Source organism: Triturus cristatus, chromosome 4_1 (assembly GCF_964204655.1).
Source record: "Triturus cristatus chromosome 4_1, aTriCri1.1, whole genome shotgun sequence".
NCBI classification, from domain to species: domain Eukaryota; kingdom Metazoa; phylum Chordata; class Amphibia; order Caudata; family Salamandridae; genus Triturus; species Triturus cristatus.
Genome location: NC_140585.1, coordinates 539,596,115 through 539,618,520, shown reverse-complemented (window position 1 = coordinate 539,618,520; position 22,406 = coordinate 539,596,115). Strand labels below are relative to the sequence as shown.

Here is a 22,406-nt window from a genome sequence, read left to right as displayed (position 1 = left end):
TTTCATAGTGTATCACCATATAGAAGGAAGCACTGCTCTCCACCAATGGCTTTGGGATGGAGAGGTATCCGGGAAGTCTCCAACCCACTTGCCTCCTTTAAATCCATGAAAAGATTGTCTTCATCACAGTATGGGAGTAAATAATTTTCATCCTCTTCATCTTCTCTTCAAAGGCTGGTTGACTTTGGTCAGGGTCAGAACTGGAAAGCTACTGGGAGTGTTGGAGAGCCACTCTGTGGAAAAGGTATCATTCTATCCGAATCCGATTGTACGGGGACCGGGGCCGGAATCAGGCCAGGACCAGGGTCAAGGCTGAGATGAGATCGGCTCACAGTCAGACATGACTTTTGGTACTAATGCTTTTAAGGTAACGGCAAGGTGGAAGGGACCAGCGTGATTGCAGTGCCAATGAGGAAGTGAGCACCGAAGCTGAGGCAGGAACAGTGATGAGTTCTGGCGGCACAGATAGCACTGAGAATAAACTGGAGGCCTCTGCAGATATCAGGGCCCAAAACCGTGCCTGAGCGACAAGGAAAAGTGCCTTTTTAATGGCCTCAATCTGTTGCAACATTACCTATAGCATGGGCAACTGGGCGTGCAACAGGATCGGCTGAGGAATAAACTTCTCTAAGGGGCATCGGGAGTGAGACTGAGGCTCCATGACCTCGTTGTGACTTCTCTGGTAGAGAGTGGAGGGACTGGGATGAATCCCACTTTCCCCTTTTTGTGCTTCTGCTTCAACTTACAGGAAGCCTTGGACCATATCGAGGATCTGATGCGGAAACAGCCATAAGAGGGGGGAGCAGGTCAACACCCTCAACTTCAAGCAGAACTTGCTAAATTTCTGACAATGTTCAGTGATACACAGCTTGCTGCATGTTCCCAGATCACCTTCATGAGGGCACACTTCATATGACTAGGGAGACAAAGCCCAAATACAAACACCAGGTGATAGGACGTACAGGTGTACTTGATTCAGGATGCAGACTTCCCTGACGATCAAACAGTGAAACTTTCTCTTGAACATATGGGAGTAAGAGATCCCATCAAAAAAAGTTTAAGATACTGTGTAGTCTGGGACTCACAGTGGCAAAAATGAACACTGGCAGTCTCTATGGCCATCTCCCCTATCTTACATAAGGAAGTGAATGAAAATGTGGACTGGTGCATGCTGACCAAACACACATATAAAAGGAGAAATATGGTTAACATGAAAACAATACAGCGGCATGGCATGAGGTAAACCAAGGTTGGCAATCATCGTGAAGATATCTTATTTAGATTGTGGTCTGCTACAGATGAAATCTTAACAGTTGCTATACTGTTTTATAGATAACATTTCCTTGGGCTTGACCACCTACATGATGCGATGCTTGGTGACAGTTTGTTATTGTAAAACTTTAATAAAAAGATTGGGAAAAGGGCTTTTAAAACTGTAGAGTTATTAAACACATTCGGTCTGTAGAAAAGATTGCTAAAGCGGTTCCCTTTAAGGTGCAGATACAAATGGGCACTGTTGGGAAAGTAGACTATTTAGATTTTGTTTATCTTTCATGAATGGATTGTTCATAAAACAATGACAATAATCGGTGCCAGTAGAATTATGCAGTGCTGTGGCGTTTATTGGACAATTCTGGTGTTACTGACATTGCCACATAATTTGATGCATATTTCAACAAAAAATGTTTCAACTCAATTTACCAGACATTATGCTACATAATTTCCTTTTTTAATGTCTCCTAGTTAGATAACACTGCTACATACTTTGGACGTCATGACCCTAGTGACACTGATCAAGCCACAGAATTAAAATACATAAATCTTCATTGAGTGTTGAGCAGGAAGTTTATTAACACCACCAAGCGGTTCTTTCTTTGCACAGTATCCGCTCTTTTCACTAACTGCCAAATAGCCTCAACCACACAACATTCTAAACAAAGGAGGGAACCAAGAAGAAGAAGAAGGGGGTAAAGGTTGTATATTAAGAAGGGATAAGAAATGGGATGAACAAATAGAGAATACAACACATAGCTTAGTCTCAAGCTTTCAAAGGAGGAAAAACATCAAAAGAAATATTTGAAAGCCTGTTTGTGTCTGATGAAAAGACCCATTGTGAGATCTTTTGCTACTCCCACCTGTTTCACAAATCATATTTGGAACCCAAATCCTTTTAGTTTCCTTAAAATGATGCAGTCAAGAATGCGTCTCCTGGGAAAATAGTAAAGCAGCATCAAAAAACAATAAAAATTCACACAATGTTTAGCATTTATGTTTTTCTACCTTTTCTTCATTTGCAGCCATTAGAGATTCCATTGCCCTCTTCATTTTTAATACCTCAAGATCTAAAGGAATAACAAAACAAACAAAATTACTTTCTTCTGACAATATGGCTTTTTTGTTCTTGTCAGTGACAACATAATGACAGCTTAATATGAAGCAATAAATTACACTTCTCATTTAGAGCTCTTTATATATTTGTGTGTTATTATCTGGAGCTTTTCTTTCAACAACGGGGGGCCTACGTTTTCCAAAAAGGTCATCTAGGATGTCTGTCTGAAACTTGCGTTTCAGTTATCTGTGCCTAATACCCACACTTCCAAGTGCGTAGAAAATGCTGCCAAACACAGCCAATGCACAAAGTACTAGACTCAAATACACTGAAGTATGCTTGAAGAAAAATACAAAGGTCTTTGTCTCCCTTATTTAATGAGGGGCAAGCTGTCTTGGTGAGAGACCTGACAGAGTAGCAGATGAGAAGAACAGTACTTAAGGCTCACAAATTCACATAGTGCGGGCCCTGTAACTACCACTGACACAGCACAGGAATAGTGGAGAGTTGTCCCTAAACCATCCACACTCATCTTCTTTCAAGGAGTACCTCATGTAGTTGGGACAACCCAAGAACTTGGACATCTTAACTACTCCATACCACTACCGTACTGATGCAACAACTACCACCTTAGACACTACAGCATCAACGGTTTTCTGCCAATTTTCCCAAGGGCAAGTATAGGCTCAGCGGCAACTTGAGAACTAGCAATTCTGTGATATCAACAAATCATGGGGTCCTCATAAAAAATGTAAAATGCTTTCCAAAGTACATAGATAAAAGTGAGTTGTGTAGGATTACACAGTTTTCCCAACTGTGGTTGTGGCAAAATCCTAATGCAGTGGATAAAGTACTTATAAGATCCGAAATTTATTAATGGGGGCATGGTCTGGCCACGAATGGAGATGCCCGCCTAGCAGCAGAGTTCCGCTCCGAACGAGTCTCAGAGTGGTGGCTGCAGCGTCCTGGAGGCGGCAGAGGGCCTGTATCTCTCAAATCCTTGGCAGGGGAGCACTCCGCATGGCGACCACCATGCGGGGAAGATTTCATGAGGGGCGAACGCTGGGTCTTGAGGCATAACAGAACCTTCGGCCTGAGGTAGCTATTCAGCCCCGCCCTCCGCTGCTGAGTTGCAGCCCCACCGGGCCGATCTTGATATTGACGCCCTGCTGGGCGACTGTTGCGTATTTGGGACAGACCCCTGTGCGCAGAAGTGTGCCCTATTCCCGATGGGCCCATCAGGAGACGCCGGCATCGGCGACACCGTATCTGGACACCCAGCTGATACGAGGCCGCAAACTGTCTTCCACAAAGCCCCCCCAGATGTCAGGGGGCCAGCACTGAATACCGAGGCAGCACAATAGCGGAATGGGGAAAGTACCCCCAACCCCCTTCAGATGGCAAGGGGCCACAAGCCGCCTGCTCTAATCGCCACGACGGAGGGGCACAAACCCAGGAAAGCCCATGGACTCTGATCCTGGTGCAAAAAACCATAACTGTGGAGGTGAGGGAGCACAGTAGCATTAACACCGTGATCCCTTTCCTGCGTAACAGATGGGGAAGCCCACCATAGGGGTGCCAACGTCAGGGGTACCGTCAAATACTCTTTCCTCTTCGACCTGGAGAAGCTGCGAAACAGCCCACTACCAGACGGCGAGCCTTATAGGGAGTGACCTATACGCTGCCCCCCCCCCCCCCTGACCATGGGGATACGCTCTACTGTGTGCTGGCCCATAATCTGTCTCACCCCCGGACAGTGAGTGAATCTATATAACAGCACTGGGACCAACATCGCAAAACGGTGCGGATGTCTGCAGCGAAGCCTGGGAGTAAGTCCTTCAGACAGCTTCTCTTCACAGAGGCACTCAAGCAACCACGCACCAAACACCGACCCCCTCGGCGAGCGGTCCACCCGCACCCTCAACGGCCCCTGCACCAGATGTGACCATGGACCGCATTCTTCAGGAAATCTTCTAGGTAGGTCTTAGGCTGGAGCAGATTGACTCCAACATATTTAAACTGGCAGGAGTTTCCTATCCGATCCTTTCCCAATTCGCAGAGGAACACGCCAGGGTTGCCCCCTCTCGCCACTCCTCTAGCCATGGAACCACTGTTTGCCACCAATGCGCAACTCGGCCAACATCAAGGGCGTACGCCTTCCAGTTGGTGAATCTAAACTGTACCTCTATGTGGACGACATTCTGCTCACCCTCACAGACCTGCACCGCTCATTACAGTCTCTGCTCCAAATCATTGACTTCTCCTCCCTCTCTGGATAGAACATCAATTGGGATAACTTCCCATTTCCGATGAGACTACGAAAGGCGGATATCCATAGATTTCCATTCTACCGGCAACACTTGTACCTAAAATATCTGGGTATCCTAGTGAATAAAGGCCTAGCAGGAATGGTTCAGGACAACCTAAACCCACTGATCACTCAGATACACTGTGATTTTGAGAAATAGAAGATATCGGGACTCTCTATTTGGGGCAGAGTGCAGGCCGTCCGCATGGTATCTATCCCGCACTTCAACTATACACTGGGTATGCTCCTTATGCAGATACCCCTCACCACCCTGCAACAGATAGACTCCAGGATTAGATCATTTGTATGGGGAATCTCGAAACCCCGCATAGCTGCGTCCAAGCAGCAAGCCCGCCGCACTAACGGGGGACTGAGTCTCCCCTCGGTAGAACTCTATGCCCCGGCTCTGCATCTCTCCCATCTTGTGTACTTACTGCCATAGACTCCGAACATGCCACAATGGGTGGCGTTGGAGCGCCACTTGCTTTCAGCTGAGACAGGGCTATCTGCCCTATACGTGACAGGGCCCCAGACACGACACACCAACCACCCGATATCATCCGCCTTGTGCAAGGCCTGGTATAGAGTGCACCGACTACTGGGTTCGCACCCCCGGCTACACAAGAAAGCTCCCATATGGTGTAACGCCGCCATACGAATAGGCGAAAGAGACCTGTTGTGGCCCGCATGGCTGGCGGCGGGCATCCACACACTCTGTCAGCTTATCGGCAATGGCTCCCTGAAAACACTGACGCAACTGGGCGAAGAGTTTAGTCTCCCCACGGCGCAGTACAGGAAACCTACCCAACTGCAGCACTGTCTGAGGCAATGCCTGGGGCCCTACCCGTGGTCTCTACCCACGTCGCCGGTGGTAACATATCTCTCAACGTGGGGGGGACACAAAGGGGTAATGACTGGCCTGTATGGAGTACTCTTGTCCCATCTCTTCTCGAAACCTCCGTCGCAGACGCTATGTACCAGGTGGCAATCACGGCTATCGGTCTCATAAGAGGAAGACGAAGAGGTGGACATTTTAGAAGCCCTAAACAAGGGCGCCAGGGAGGCACAGATGAAATTTAGCCTTTTCAAAGTCCCACAGGACTTGTACTGGACTCCCATGAAACTCCACAGAGCGGGTCTTCTAGGGCACGCCAACTGTTGGAAACGCACAAACACCAGCTGTGACACAACAAGTCATATGTGAATGCCCCTCAGTACAGTCCTTCTGCGAGTACGTGGGTCGGACCTTGAGCACCTCCATGCCTCTCCACTTGCCGTTCCAGACTCCCCCCTCCTCCATAACCCCCCCACCCCACCCCCCCCGGGAGTTCCTCCTGCATGATCGGCAGTGATCGCCAGAATTATCAAGACCTCAACACTGCCTCCTCCATACGGCAATGGCCACGGCCAAACTCTGCATATTGCGCCAATGGAGGGCTAAGGCCCCACTGATGCAGGAGTCATGGCTGGTAGCCATGGTCCAAACCACCTCCTACAAACGGGTCATCTACAATCTGCAGGACCAATCTGACCTATTCCTACAGACTTGGACTCCCTTCTTGCGCACAGAGATAACCAATGAAGAACCTCAACACTATGTAGGGAGGCCAGAGTCTCCTTCTGCCCCAGGCTTAGGGCCTGCACCATAGCCACCATCACCATCATCCGCAATGTAGCACCTCACTTAATTTATTTGCTGCAGCTCCTCTACCCCTTATGTCTCCCCACACAAAACCACAACACCATTATCTGTGCACAGCTGTGGACTCATGGTCCCCACTTCCACACACTCTTCAATACGCAATCCTCATGATTATTGACTCTGCAATTCCTTTGCACACACCAATCTCACCCCTCCACATTAACCGGTGACACAGATATGAAAATCTCGGACACTACTTCTACTCCTCCACCTATTTACTATCTTCCCTCTCCCATCCTCCCTCTTCTCTCCCCTCTCTCCTTCCTATCCCCTACCTTCCCCGACCCTCTCAACCCCCCCATAAACTCCACCCCCCCATCGCCTCCCCCCTCCCTGGCACACTGACAGGACCCTGCGGGCTGCTGCATCCCCCCCACTCACAGTTCCTCTACTTTAAATGCTGACCAGATGGCTCTTACCCACCTCCAAAAACTGAAGGAGACTGCTGAGGGTACAGAGACTACTGTGGCAATACGGTTGACATTCACATCTAGGGTTAATAGGGGAACAGTGGCAAACACAGGGGGCACCGGCGCCCCCTCCCCTCCCTCCAGACGATCCTTCTTCCCGACGTGCGAAACCAGACTCAGCTCAGTTCCACGGCATCTAGCCTTTTCTGTGACAGCCAAACCCCAGATCTGCTCATAGCAGCCCCTGCAATACTCGCAAGACACCATACTCTGGCAAGCCCCCCCCCCTACCATACTCGTCCCTTCTGGGAGGATTTCCCCTCTCTTCTTGGATCCCGATAGGATGCTAATGGCCTGATTAGGACTTACGCGAACAACCCGCCTGATTTGATATCATGACCCCAAAGTGACCAAGAAGCACCCAACGACTCCGACACGCGACTCGATGCCTGCAGAGAGGAGCCCCGCAGATGAAGGATTCACACAGTGCAGCCTAGAAGGTATAATCACCCTAGGTATACCCCCCTGGCGTACTAATGCCCCGTCCCCCACCACTCTTCTTCCCCTCCCACACCGGGTTAGCATTGTTTGTTGTTCATATGAGCCAGTCACCAAACATCTGAGGCTTACCCTTACTAATGCAGATTGAAGATAGTGCACCGATGACTGAAATCTATTACTATGTATGTATCTACCTCTTCTGTGCACATGTTGTAAAAATTTAATAAAAATTTGACACAAACTAATGTATTAATATAGCACCGTATTCATGAGATAAAACACTAACATAAAAACAAAGGACAGCACACTGAACAGCAAGGGCTTCAAACTGAAACTGTCTGGACAATGGACCTTTAGTAAATTAGAAAACTGCACTTCCTGGTAATATTTTGGAGTTTTATGATCCTTTACTCAACACACATCCATCTGCCATCTGATCCAGAGGCAGTGGCAGTCAATCAGCCACTCTATTACTTCCAGGTTCAGATTACTGGCACATTGAGTGAACGCTCTATCCATCAGCCTATTGGGCAGAAGCCTATTAACCTTTCAGCTGTAGCCTCCACACTGTTCTCACCCAGGGTAAAAAAAAATCTTTTTGCCGGAGCATGAACTTTACTTTTCTACATACTCAGGATAAGGGAGTGTTTTCATTCCCAAAATCAAATTTAAAAAAACATCAGATTGCAGCAGCAATGCTTGGGAGACAGAGTGGCAAATTTGTCAATATTTTTTCATACCTGAATACACCAGCTCATGCTGAACACACCAAGCAAGCAAAACCATCTATTTTCTGCCGCGGGATCCGACTCCTTATCCCTAAAACATTTTACAGGTTTTTTTTTTTGTCAGCCATTCAGCCAGGTTCTCACTGACTACCACTCAAGTCAAGCGCATGTGCTGCACTTCTGTTACAAAGATTGAAAAATTCTACTTAAAAACAACTACACTAATGGTGCTGGCATCTCAATGTGCAGAAATGTTTCCTGTCTTTCGAACGGCAGCACTGCATAGAAACACTACAAGCTGTGTCCAGTGGTAGCTAGCTGCAAAGAGCATCTGGCTGGTACCCCACCACCTGTCAGTCATTATGCATTGCCCCATATTTGTTTTATTTCTATATTATATTTAGAGACAGTAACTGCGCCCAAGGAAGTCACTTGATGTGAGTTATGTCACTATAAGTCAATGCACGTCGTACTAGAAATGTATAGCAGCAGGGCTGCGCAGAGAGGAGATGGTGTGGCCCTCAAGGAACAGCGCTGCAAAGTACTCAGATGAGAAGCGGGATGCTCTCTGGTGCTGTGAATCAAAACTGTACATGTTCATATCAATTTGGCCGACAACCTTAGCTGGGGCAGTTAGATGTACATACGCTACACATCTTGTGTGTGAAGTAACACATGCTCGATCAGCGAGCTGGATGACAGAGACCTCAGCCCCTACCATGTATCTGAAGGACTGCTTAGTTGCCTCACGGTGAGACACTGGATTGACTTCCCTGGTTTGGCAGCAACCTCCATAGGCTGGCTTATGGCCATTTCCATGTAAATTCGAGCATTATGGATTCAGGAGTTAAAACAGGGCCATTCGCTCGTTGGCATTATTTTAATCCACTGAGTGATTGACCATATCTCCTGCCTCTCGACTCGCCTTGTATTTTGTGTACACTCATTCTAGTCAGTGTGTGCAAACATGCAATATGGAAGAGCGTGAGGTGAGCTGTGACTCTTTCTTTCAAGTAATTTACTATTTCAGATACTCCAGAATTGCTTGTCTTAACCTATTGTGTTTAGGTTTGAAAATAATTTTATTAGGACAAGAAACTATTGAAATGTTGCAAACATGCTGTGTGCATCATAGATTCATATTGTGCCTCAGCTCATTTAACTAATCCCCACACCCCATAACATGCCTTGGATGTAGTTCCCAGCTGGTCCAACAGCTGAATGAGAGCCAAAAATCAGCTAAATCTCTTGTTGCCATGAACTTTATGACAGGTTGCATAGCCCAATGCTTTACCCGAGCATATGCCAATTGATCTAGTTCTGTACGTACAAACTCCACTTTGCACAGCTGTAAGGATTTAAACTCTACTCTGTGAAATAGATTGCTTAGTATGTGGCATTCTCCGTCTTGCCATCTTCGAATATGCTTGTCCCAGCATAGCTGGAGTAAAGTTGTGGTTATGATGGATATGTGTCTAGGGGGATGGGAAAGTATTCAATCCCAGTTTTCCTACTTCATCTCAGGTCCTCATCAGTGTACCCACTATATCACTCATATATGCACGTGTGTGCCTAAATCATTTGGGCATCCACAGTACATCCCAAAGAGACCGTCCATCAACGTTCTGTTGATAATCACTCCTTTTTTATCTGTCTCGCACAAATACACAACCTTGTAGAATCTGTGTGTGTGATGACTAATATCTCCAACTGTCCGAATAAGCCCCTTTGGCTAGAGGTGCTGCCATGATCATTTAGAGGTTTTTAGCTTTCTTGCCTCCCTATACATAAGCCACTATTTTCTCTTCTGCAAGGACATGACTTCGTCTTTTAAGGTCGGGATTGGCATTCTCTAAAAGAGACAGAAGAGGTCCAGCAAAACATACATTTTTACTGTGGTGTTTTTCCCCAGCCAGGAAAGAGAAACAGCACTCCATCTATCCAGGTCAGTCAGGAGCTCCTTCTTTAAAAGGTGGCCAGTTTGCTTTGAACATTGTGTGTAATCTAGGGGTGACATTTATGTGAAGAAGAAAGATATGCTGCTTTGACCATCTAAGGGAAAATTTACCTTGCAGCAATCTAGTCTCCCCAGAAGGTATTCAGAATTTTGGATTTAGCTCTGTTTATTTTGAATAAAGCTGCTCACTCCAGAACCTCAAAATTATCACCCCCAATGACCTCTCAGACTTTGCGATGGTCAGAAATACATCAACAGTGAAAAAGCACATTTGATGCTGATCTCCCCAAATTTTATGTCTTGAATATCAAGGGCATCCCGTATTGTTGCATCTAACGATCCAAGAGACAGAGCAATTAATAGAGACAAGAGGGAAGCATTGGCCATATACCCCTTTGTAGCTGTCTCAAGGCTGTCTCGTAGCTGTCTTTCGTCTCGCTTGTTTCCATTCATCAGGACTCCTGCTATCAGGCATTTATAACTACCAAGCATCTAGCTGCAGAATCGTGTACCAAGTCCGAATTTATGCACTGCCATTGCCATAAAGATACAACTGACACCATCAAACACATTTTCAACATCCAGACTGACCACACAACCTGGTATATTCTTTTAATTCACCTCTTCTATTGGATGGGTGGCTCGCAGAACATTATTATGGGTCTGGTGTCTCCTAATGAACCCAGATTGGTTTGAAGCAATAAGACCTGGCATATATTTATCAAGCCTGTTTGCTCGTATTTTAGTGAACAGTTTGGTGTTTAATTTTAAAACCAGGCAAAGTTCCTGAGGAGTGAAAATCCAATAAACAGACTGCCCTTAAACTAGAGTGATGTCAGGTCCTCTTATCAATGGTGTGACTCCTGATACTGGCCTAAACAGGTTAGAAATTCAGCCAGTACTATCAGCAGTGTTTCTCCTAGGGCTCTGTACAGCATTTCTTAAAATCCATCTGATTCATGGCTTTCCCTTATTTTAAGGTTTTCATGGCAAACTGAGATTCTTCCTTTTCTATGGACTATTCTAAATACTCTTTTTGCTCTGTTGGATGGAGTAGTGAGCATTTAAGTAAATATGCTTTTCCCTCTGCGTTGTCTTCCTGTTCCTTACTGTAAAGTTGCTGATAGAAATGCAAGAAGGCTTCCCAATTCCCCTCCTCACCCTTTATTTGTTTCACTGTATTGCAAATTTATGTCACCTGCCTGGTTTTAAGTTGTAGGGAGGACTACAAGGAAGGAGACACTTGAGTCCAAAACGTGCATCAGTAACAGAAGCATATACGATTAGTACAACTGCAATTAATTATTTTCTCACATGCCACTCCCAGATGAGAGTTCCATGGAGACGACTTTGCTTACCTGGTGTATACTGAATTTTTGGGGAGATCATTAGCTTTACATAATGCATCACCATCTATGTGCTTTTCTCCACGATGATGAGCCAGCCATTTTCAGTCCTTGAACTGGAAAAGACCACCTGCCTGGTTTTAAATTGTAGGGTCAGCAATCTATCTGTTTTACTGCTTTTAGCATGGAATTTGTGTATTAGTATTAGAAGCGTTCACTCACCTTTAGTAGTTTCAAATATAGTTAAAGGAACCTGTGCTGCCCTGTTATTTGCCATACTTTCGGCAGAGTAGTATGGGTTTTATTAGATTTTTATTGGAATCCCAATTCCCAAACTCTTATCACATTCTACTAGCTGCTCTCTAGGTTTTTTGAGCATCCATGACTTTCAAGATCCCTGTGATGTAGGCCTTTAGTGCATCAAACTTCATTAACTGTTAGGTTTTCTACCTTGTATGTATAGGAATTAGACTTTCTTGGTATGGAGTTCTGTAAGATTGATCGGCTCCCTAAGAAGGTATTTGTTGAGTCTGCATCTCCCTGCTCTCCATCAATGGGTCCTCACCTTCCCTCTACCAGCATGTGCACATGGTCTGACAGGGCAATAGCTCCAACTTTTCCATCCACTCTTCGCTAAATTATTTTTTAGACATCAAAACAATGTATACTGGTATATGTTCTGTGAGAGATGGAGAAGAAGAAGTCCCTTTCAGTTCTGTGCATGTATTTCCAGGAATCCACTAGGCCTTTTTCAGCAAGTATGAATTGTAGGGATTTACTGGTGGCTCTCTGAACTTTGTCTTGGTTGTTGGAGCAGTCAAGGCAACCGCCCCACGCCAGATTTAGGTCTCTTTTCACTACAATGCTTCCCTTTAGGAGCTGTGCAATGGACCATGTGCACTGCATTTCAAAGGTCTCCTGGTTCATACTCACCTATTGTTTTTTTAACTAGTTTCTTGGGCAAAATGGGCTCTAAAATACACCTTTTGCACTTCTATTTTTTAAACACATGACTCTCTAGCTCTCATCCACGCCATCACAAACACCTACTTACCCTCCAATAATCGCAGGGAATCAGTCTTTAGATGGTTGGCTTTCGTCAATTTTCTTCAAATTCGGATAGGGGTTTAGATCCCACAATTTTGAGTCACTAGCAGCCACTGAACAAACTATCCTTTATGTCTCTACTGTTCACGATTTAATCACTGGTAAATACAAATCATCTCGCTAGCAATCGTGGGTCTAGAGCTGAGCACACAGGAAAAAGTTGTTTTTAGAGGCATTTTCCAGCACATTCTACAAATGTATTTTTAATGCCCCCTGAGAATTATGAGGCAAAGATTTGCTCACTCAGATGTCTATTGTAAGCAAAGAGCGGACTGGAAAAATCTACTCAGAATACATATTAAGTTCACATTTGTTTTTCATTTTTATTCTTCCAAAATATCTTAATTTTGACAAATTCTGTTCCAGTAACTTTCCCTTTACCTTGCACTGCAGGAAGACAAATAGGTAAAGAAATGGAAAACACACTATTACGTTTCCCCAATAAGCTCTGCCTAGGTGTGCTTCAGAAACCTTTGGTCATAGAAGAAGCTGTTATGACAATGGTGAAATGCCTTTATACAAAGAATACATCGGTTTCAATTTGATAGTTTGTCATTTTGAAAAAATAAAAGTTAACAGGCACAGAGACAGCTGAGAAATGTTAACTAAATGGCATCCAATTGTGTCACTGGTAACATTTGAGGATAAATTACAAAAAATAGAGAGGTTCTTACCCATTTGTCCTGGATATAAACAAACATGTTGCTTTAAAAATAGAGACTGTGAAAGTGACATTCGATAAAACAAGGGTATTAAAACCAGAAGCAACATTTACATGCCACTATACACCATACCAATTGTGCTGGAAGGAATCAAAATTACTTTACTCATAGGCTGCAACAGCCAACAAAACAGACTACATCCTTTTAAACACAGCCATACTGAAGCAATGGTAAATGCAATATGGTGAATATGGTGCAGCACATAATGCAACGACGCTCCATGTCAGAATCCAGATGAGTTGCATGAATGAGTGGAGAAGAGCAGTCATGCCAGTTTAAGCGCTAGATGTAACAAAATAATCGGCAGTGAGGTCCACTTCATCTATAATCCTTAGTTTAAGGTAGGTCAAGTGGCAAAGGCCTGAGAGCTCAGACAGCCTTTTAATCTTTAGGTTTGAAAAATCCTATACAACTCAATTATCCTCAAAGCATGCTTCTCCTCAAACTAATATTCAGAGCATTTTAGACATCATAAAAATAAATCACAATGATTACTCATAGGAAACAGATTGTAATAAAAACTAAATGTATAAAGAGACTTATACCTACTAAAATGATAAAAGAGTAGTCTCTTTTTGCTTTGCTAACATTGGTATGAGTACTTAACATCCTCATTTAACTTGAACCAATGGACCTCTGTGAATGGAGGTACATTCTTTTTCTATACCACTATGAGAGCGGCCCCTCCAACAGCTACCAGAATTGTCAATGCCAACAGTGTCTGGCTTTAAAAAAAATGTATTTAAAGTGAACAACATAGGAACAGAATGTAGAATAATATTGGTGTAAGTATAAAGGTCAGGTGACAGTTGCACTGTCAAGCCAGACCTAAAAGTCCATGGTGGATAATTACTGCCCTCCTCCAATCTGTGCAGCTGCAAGAGAAAAACATACATTTTTTAGTTACCTAAGACACTTTAATAGCCTTCCAATGCCATGTGTGTACCCTTGAAAGTTCAAGCTTAGCTAGCTCAAAAAATAAACAAAATGATCACAGCTGTTTAGACGGCAAGCACTTTGTTCGAGAAGCACACATACTCCTGATTCCCAACATGTGTGCCAACCAAAGCCCCTCTCTAGTGATGCTCACATAACTGCCAGGTGATAAATGCACTTTCAAGCCAAGCCATGAAAATGAGTTGAATAACTATGCAACGCAGAATCTCAAACAACTCCCAACGTTTGAACTGGATGACCACAACTTGTATGTCCGTAACATTTAAAACTATCACGAAAGAAGGTTTCTAATGGGATGAATGCCCATGATCAAATAGAATCACATGCATGCGCATGCCCAGCACAAACATCCAGGTGTTGCTGCTAGGTAGAGGCACATGACAGTTTTCAATTCTTCTACTCAAACAAATGAAAAGTAACACTCAAGCCTTGAGTCTTTTGAATAATAGGGGTCCTGCAGATAGCTGGAAATTATATCCCTGGAAATTATTATTAGGTGGTTAGCTTCCCTACGCATTCCAGCACCACGACCATACACAAGGAAGAACTTGAGCGAAAGTAATGATAAAGACGGTCTCTAAAACTGCTAAATTATAGTGAGATTCAGCATCAGCAGATACTTCAGGGTTAGGCTTACCTTCCAGATCGTATATTCGTGTAAGTCAATGGAAGGCAAAAGCAAAACAAATATTAAACCAGACTTCAAGTCTCAATTGAAACTGAAAATGCAAACCTCGTCTCCGTTTGATTTTATAAAGTTCTTTGTTCGCAACCAACTGAGTTTCAGCACTGAATAAGATTGGCCTGTGAACAAATGGAGAAAGGTTAAGGTTTGACCCTGCCTGCCCACCTATTTATAAGCCATGCCTTCAGCACACAAATGTAAATTGTTTGCTTTCTGCAGTTCTCGTTTCAAAAGCCTCTCACTTTCAAGTTGATAAGTTTAAGAAAAGATCTTCGCTACATCCATCCTCATGTTTAAGTGAGTCACTGGGTCTGGTATCCAGTGGTGCTCACGGTTTCCGAGTTTTTCCAAGGATGTACCAGGATTCATGCTCTGCAATACGTTGAAGATTCATTATACAGCCTGCATAATAATACATTGCCTCCTATATCGCTTCCATCAATCGACAGTCACTCGATTGTGCTGTCCACAGAAAGGTGCTACAGAGGAGGTCTAACTGATCGGTCTTTTTCTGTGGATTGCACTGCTAAGAAACTCTGGTTCATTACCAACTATCATATCTACGAAGGTGACAATTCGTATTGCATCAGTAATAGTTAGTCTAAATGTGGTATGCTTTAATTCTCACAAGGCTTATATTGCCACACCCTTACATGTATGCAAAACTGTATACAAAAAAAAGTAAAGCTGAAGGAGGATCTCGGCTTGAACGTAAACTTGTAAAATGTTCTCTGTCACCACAATAGAATAGCTGTTACTGATATTTGCCTCAACAAGATACGGTTGCCTGCAAATCCAACCATAACACACTGAAAATGGAGTGGATTGCGGGTCAATGTTCCAAAAAACTTTCCCAGAGACATATCGGATGAAAATTCACCATCTACCACAATAATTACTGGTTATGATCGTTTCTTCACATCAGAGTCTAGAGAAGAAGCGGTTGGTACAAGTTTCAGACCATGAGCCAACAGCCTTTTGACCAGGCTGAACTCTGAAGATTCTGGATGGGAACCCTTACTCACTCGTCTACATCAAACAAGCTTTGAAAGGCAAAGTCTTAGGGCAATACTCAAACTGCACTTCATATGCAATGCCCTCAGATATACCCTTGTCTATTTGACCCAGAGGCAAGACAAACATACAGTTGTCAATGCTTACATTGCTCTTCACAAGGGCCAATATAATCAGCTTGTTTATTGTATTCACTACAACTGTATTGAACAGGTTTCACAAATAAGGCAATATACAACTAACACAGGTATCTAGGGTACAACAGCATTAATCCAGACAAGGCTCATGTGTTCGCTGGGCCACAGGACTTGAGCTGCCCCTGTCTGATGAGGGCCACAAGGCCAATATCAGGCTGGCATTGCTTTTGCTCCCATTCAAAAGGGATATGGCCTGGCAGTTCAAGTTATGCTGTTCCTATAGGAGCAGGACCACAGCCCAGTTGGAAACAAATGGTCAGTCTACAGTGACACAGGTGAGCAAGGAACACAAATGAATTAAGAACTGCCCAGCATACATTAATTTAAGAATTCCACCCATCATTTTTTGCATTGCTAAATGAAATGCCTCAAGTGCGACCGGTATGCCTATGTCTGGGTACCCTGTTTATTGTGCATCAAACTGGACCTCACAGAAGACACCCAGCAATGAAGAAAATTGTCTGGTATCAGTTGTAATATTGTTCAGGGAGGACATGGCCTAACAGTACAAGCTGGACTGCTCATTTTGGGGCAGGACCAAGTCTATTCTCTGAACGATAATTTCTGTCCATAGTGGTACACCGAGTAAAACAAAATGGACTGGCACAGTTCAAGAAACTGCTAAAAATCTGGCTGTTTTAATGAGCATTTCTTAATATGTTGTCTGCTACCCAGGCGCCGAGAGATCCCCCTGGGGATGATTCACTGCGCCCTACAAAGAATAATAATAATAATAATAATAATAATAATAATACTATTCAGAGGGATTATCACTCAAAACCTTTCTCAGTCTTGAATGCAAGGCATGCTTGCTGGTAAACAGGGTTAAGAGATGGGTGAAATTAAACTTCAACTGTGCAAAAGTCTCTCACCAAACCATTAGCAAGAAACAGTGTTGAAGTGTAACTTGTCAGTACGAATATTAAAAAGGAAAATATATATCCAAAGAATATGAAGAACGAGTGAAGAGAGATCAATGAGGATCAAAACACTTCCTGCAGTTCTTCACCAGTGAAAAATAATAAAAGTGAGCATAATGCAATCCAGTGGCTTAACAGACATCTGATGAGGTAGGCATTTTTCACAAGAATGTAATGTTTGAAAAGTGTGAATCCACTCACAGTACCTCATTGATTAGAATTTCATATCAATGGGGAGAATTAGGGAAACTGTCTGCACGAATGGCATAGCAGCAATACAAGGCCTGATGAGCAATGGAGACTGGATATAGCTCATAGATGCCCAACCTACACATGTCAGGGTGGCAAAAATGTTTTAAAGTAGTAATAAAATATTTTTTAAACATGCTGGTGTATATATACACTTAAAGAACCAATATTCAAGATTTCTTTAGAGATAGTCTATAATGCTACGAGATCATAAAAATATGCAATTATAAGTATGTGGATAATTGCAGACTTGACATGTTTAGTGGCCTGCAACAGAAAAGGATCTAGGGGACCATATGGAATTGCAGCTGTATTTAGAACTGTAATGGGTTTTTCAAAAACTAGATGTAGTAATATCTTTAGTACAGCACTCAAACAAAATAGTATGTTGGCAATAGTAATAATTTTAGTCAAATACTAATCTAAGCTTATGCAAATACAACGCAAGATGAGGTACGTGTACTTGAAAGGTGCAGAGGGATCAGGTAGTGCAGCTCTTTGTGAGTTGTAAAGGGACTAAAATCTAGGGGAAAAAAGTGTCCTAGCAGTTCCCACTAATTACTTTAACTGCTGTGAAAAGGATACACAGTAAAGTTTGTACTTAAATTAAAATAAGGGCTTAACTGCAAATCTGGAATTGAAATAAATCACAATTCATATATACTGCAGATTTTTATAACCAGCAGAGTAACGTCAAGTTTGCAGCATTTGTCAGAGCATCAAACCATGAAAAGAGACATCATTTTCTTTCTGATGTGGAACTAAAATGCATTTATATTTTCAATTACTTTACAAAGGATATATCTGATAGGTTACATCCACTAAATGCATGTTTCTGACTTTGGAGAAAACAACTAAGGTTTATAGATGAGCTTGACTCACAGCCTTTGTTAAGCAGTTTAACACATGCAGCCATCTGAAGTGAAAGCACTTCTGAAGAATGAATTTTGGTGGGAAAACATTAAAGGTCTTACTTTTTTCTTTGAACTTCTTTTTTAAATTGTCATCTGTGCAAGAAAATCCATCAATTTCATAATTAGCAAAAAGAATTGCAAAATGTAAGCTTTTGAATCGACATACTCTAAAACAGTGATCCCTTGTGAACCCCAAATATATATTTCATCATAAACGTCCCCATTAGAAAAGAGACCAGCCTGAGTCCTTCAGACCTGTAGGTTCGGAGTTGAAGGGAGGTTTGTATACATTTGAAATACAACTTACCTGGGAATATGGGGTCGAAGAAGGCAAGCATGCCACAATGAATTAGCTAAGTTGCTGTCAAGACAAGCCACATCAGCCATTGATAACTGCCAGCTCTCCGTTTGTTGCATGAGGAAGTCAGGATTATGGAGGATATGCTTGTGCACTTAAGGAGTGGGGGAAAATGTTCAAAATGGAGAATCACCCATGTCTAACTTGTGATCCATGGGTGTTCCAACATCACACAATGGTTATGGACAATGTAGATGTAGCAAGATGGCTATAAAATACAAAGAATAAAGGATAAATTCAGGAATAGTAGGTTATGCTAGTTTGCGTATGAATAGCGGCAACCACTATTTGATATGGCACGGCAATTTATTCTCGCTTATGGCAGGCCATCAACACATTAGAGAACTCAATTTTTCATACTGTATATAGTTTTGGTTTTTGTGGTAAATAGAATGTCTGTTCAATTTTACTTTCTGAAACGCTTTAAAGAGAGTTACGGTTAAAGTAAAGTCAATATAATCTTGGAAGAGGTGCGTGTGTGTAGGTGTGTATGTGTACCAAAGGATTTTTGATTTTTTCTTGCAAATGGGAATTGACTGTCCCATGCCAGAAGATTAGAATGTAATACATATATATATATATATATATTCCACAATTGTAGCTCCACAGAGATCCGTATCCACGAAGAATGGAAGCCACGCAAATCCAAAGTAAGGCACAGTTATTTTATTTTATTTAGAGCCGAGTTTCACCAATCTGACGCGTTTCGGGCATCCGCCCTTGCTCACAGACAGTCAGTTAGTAAAAATGAAGCCCATTAAGTACCCAAAGGTTTACAATTGGTTGCATTTTTTTCTTTTTCTCAGCACCATGTGACATTCAAAAAGTGATGACATACTACTCAGTTTGAAATCCGCATAGTCTGTTTTCCAAACATTTTTACAAAACCCCAAGTGTTTATGTTTTGTATATTGGTTAAAATCCAAGAACCATAAAACATGAGCTAAATGCATGACTTTAGGTCTATATAAACCAAAATATTGAAGCATGTATATATTTACATAATTTTTCGCATATAAAGCTAAAATCCTACTCAATGTGTTTAAGACCGTTGTTATATTAGTATCCATATCGGATTAACTGTGCAAATAACGCAATAAAGTGCAAAAAATTGTTATTTGTGCAAAAATAGCAAACACTTAAAACATATATATAAATATCGCAGATTAAAATTCATTAATCCAGTTCAATTATAAATATTATATGCTAAAATAAAGTGCAAAAGTTCAATGTGCAAATTACGCAATAATGTAAACACACAGAGAAAAAATGTGCAAATTCTGCAATTTTTTAGATATGGAAACCTGTCTTAGACATCACATTGAAGCCTCATTATTCTACTGCATAAAATGCAATTGTAATGTCACGCAAAATTTGTATTTGACGCTTTAACATTAATAATAATATTTATAAAGCTCTCCAAACAAAACACTCGAGATTAATTGACTATTAGTTCAGAATCGGAGTCTAAACAGGCAAATCAATGAGTCTATGTCAATAAATGAAGTGAAAAAAAAGTGTATCCCTGAATTATATATCCAACAAAAACATGGAAAAATTAGAATAAAAAAAGGGGAAAATGGGATATTAAAACATAGAAATTCTTATAGATATTCGTGAAAGCGGAAGGGACATAACACTCTACCAAGATATAATCATTAATAATGTACGTTTCTATATCAAAGAAATACATGCAGGTCATCCGTCGTGTTTAACCCATTGGGGAATCTGCTATCTAATTCTAGAATGAATTCAGATTCTAGTCTTCTTAGCATCTTATCCCGGTCTCCACCTCTTCTGGCTTTTGGAACCGAGGCGATAACAAAATAATTGAGGCATTGCAAATTGTTGTTGTGGCAGGTCTTAAAATGCCTCACCACCGGATATGATGCATCATTGTTTACAATAGCACGCAAGTGCTGAAGAATTCTGACATGCACTGGATATATATATATATATATATATATATATATATATATATATATATATATATATATATTCACTGAAAAAACCATAGGTTTCACACATGTTATAGTTAGCGGAAATTTTACTGATAAAAAACCAGTGAAATTCCCCCGTTATAGTTAGTGCAGGCAACTATAACTCACGCGACCGCAATCCTCTGCTGATGCTAATACTGTATTTAGACACTTATTTGCCCATGTCTTCTTCCATACATTTTTAGCTATACATATATAACAAATATTTTTTTTTCATAAAGACACATATGTCATCAGCAGAAGATTGCGGTCGCGTGAGTTATAGTTGCCTGCACTAACTATAACGGGGGAATTTCACTGGTTTTTTATCAGTAAAATTTCCGCTAACTATAACATGTGTGAAACCTATGGTTTTTTCAGTGAATTTGCAAGGTTTTTTAAATGCTAATTCCTAACTATAACGTGTGTGAAACCTATGGTTTTTTCAGTGAATTTGTACGGTTTTTTAAATGCTAAGTTACTTTACGCCATTCGTGGCGTGCGCGCCCACTTAACGCAGTTCGTTCCGTGCGCGCACGGTGCGCTTCGCGCACCGTGCGCGCACAGTAAGCACGCGGTGCGCTTCGCGCACCGCGCGCCCACTTTACGCAGTTAGTGCCGTGCACGCACGGTGGGCACGCGGTGCGCGTGCCCACGTTACGCTAGATGGGCCATGTACGCACGATGCGCTTCGCGCACCGTGCGCACATGGAGGACATATGATGCACTTCGTTTTGAAAGGCAATATTTTAATTTTTCGTAATTTTTATAAGCCATGCACAAAAGGTGCCCTTCGGGCACCATTTGCACACGGGGTGGAGAGAGTGTGGATAATTTTTTCTTTTATTATTTTTTTAAAAAATATTATAGTTTATCACACCACTTATAGGCCATGCACAATTGGTGGCCTTCGGCCAACAATTGCACACGGGGTGGGGAGAGTGTGGATAGTTTTTTTTTTTAATAATTTTTTACCGTACGCGTACGGTAAGCGTAATCGGCGAAATTAGCGAAAAAATAAAAATTACATTTTTGCCCTTGGGGGATCTTTGGGGACTCCCTCAACATGGCTATGTGTGTGGGAGCTGTCTAAACAGCCCCTTTACATGTTTTTGGGCTTTATTTTAAAACCTAACTCTTAGTGCGAGAGAGAAAATGGCGGCCGCCGCTTCCTGGTTTCGGCCGATTCGAATGTTTACTAAGATCTAAGAGCCAATCAGAATCGCGCTCGCGCACGCCACCGTACGCGTACGGTAAGCGTACCGTAAGCGCACCGTAAGCTGGCTCAGATATATATATTGATTTAAAGGCTATTTTCTCAGAATCTACTGAACAGATTTACACCAAACCTACAAAAGGCACTTCCTTGACCTGAGGACTACCTCTCTGCCAAATTTCTAGTAATTCTGTTCAGCCGTTCGGGCTGTAGCCCTGTCTAAAGGTCCTATGGAAAAATGCATGGGAAAAACGCGTTTTGGGACCCCCCTTTTATCTCAGCCCCCGCTTGACGAATCCCCCCGAGACTTTCAGGGTAGGAGCGGAGCGTAGCGCCCCACCTATTTTGAAAAATTCGCGAGGATTCGTCGACCGGCGCCAAAGTTATTCAAAATAGAATGTTGCGGATTTCCTATGGAAACGTGGTCCTAACTATAACTACCTACTGGCGACCGCCAGTAGGTAATATATATATATATATATATATATATATATTCACTGAAAAAACCATAGGTTTCACACACGTTATAGTTAGGAATTAGCATTTAAAAAACCTTGCAAATTCACTTAAAAAACCATAGGTTTCACACATGTTATAGTTAGCTGGACATTTCACTCGTGAAAAACCATTGAAATTCCCCCGTTATAGTTAGTGCAGGCAACTATAACTCACGCGACCGCAATCCTCTGCTGATGACAGACTAAATCTTGGACGAAAGCACTTATAAAAACTGCACTTCTTAAACTCACTTAAACACGTTGGTCCTATTATGAGTTTGGTGGTCCTCCTGTCAGCCTTCCATTGCCA

The 22,406-nt window shown here is 42.5% G+C and overlaps 1 protein-coding gene across 37 annotated transcripts in view; it reads right to left on the bottom strand.

Moving 5' to 3' along the window:
* The window catches only part of PPFIBP1 (PPFIB scaffold protein 1), a 1,024,139-nt gene that overhangs the window by 596,266 nt on the left and 405,467 nt on the right, over positions 1 to 22,406 (bottom strand). For 20 of the 37 annotated variants that reach the window (XM_085652838.1, XM_085652839.1, XM_085652832.1 and 17 more), the window contains one exon: positions 2,281 to 2,342. In XM_085652838.1, the coding sequence (XP_085508964.1) occupies positions 2,281 to 2,342 (62 nt within the window). Of the gene's footprint in view, positions 1 to 2,280; positions 2,343 to 18,106; positions 18,140 to 22,406 lie in introns of all 37 variants that reach the window. The other 17 variants (XM_085652808.1, XM_085652812.1, XM_085652809.1 and 14 more) reach the window with 1 other exon arrangement.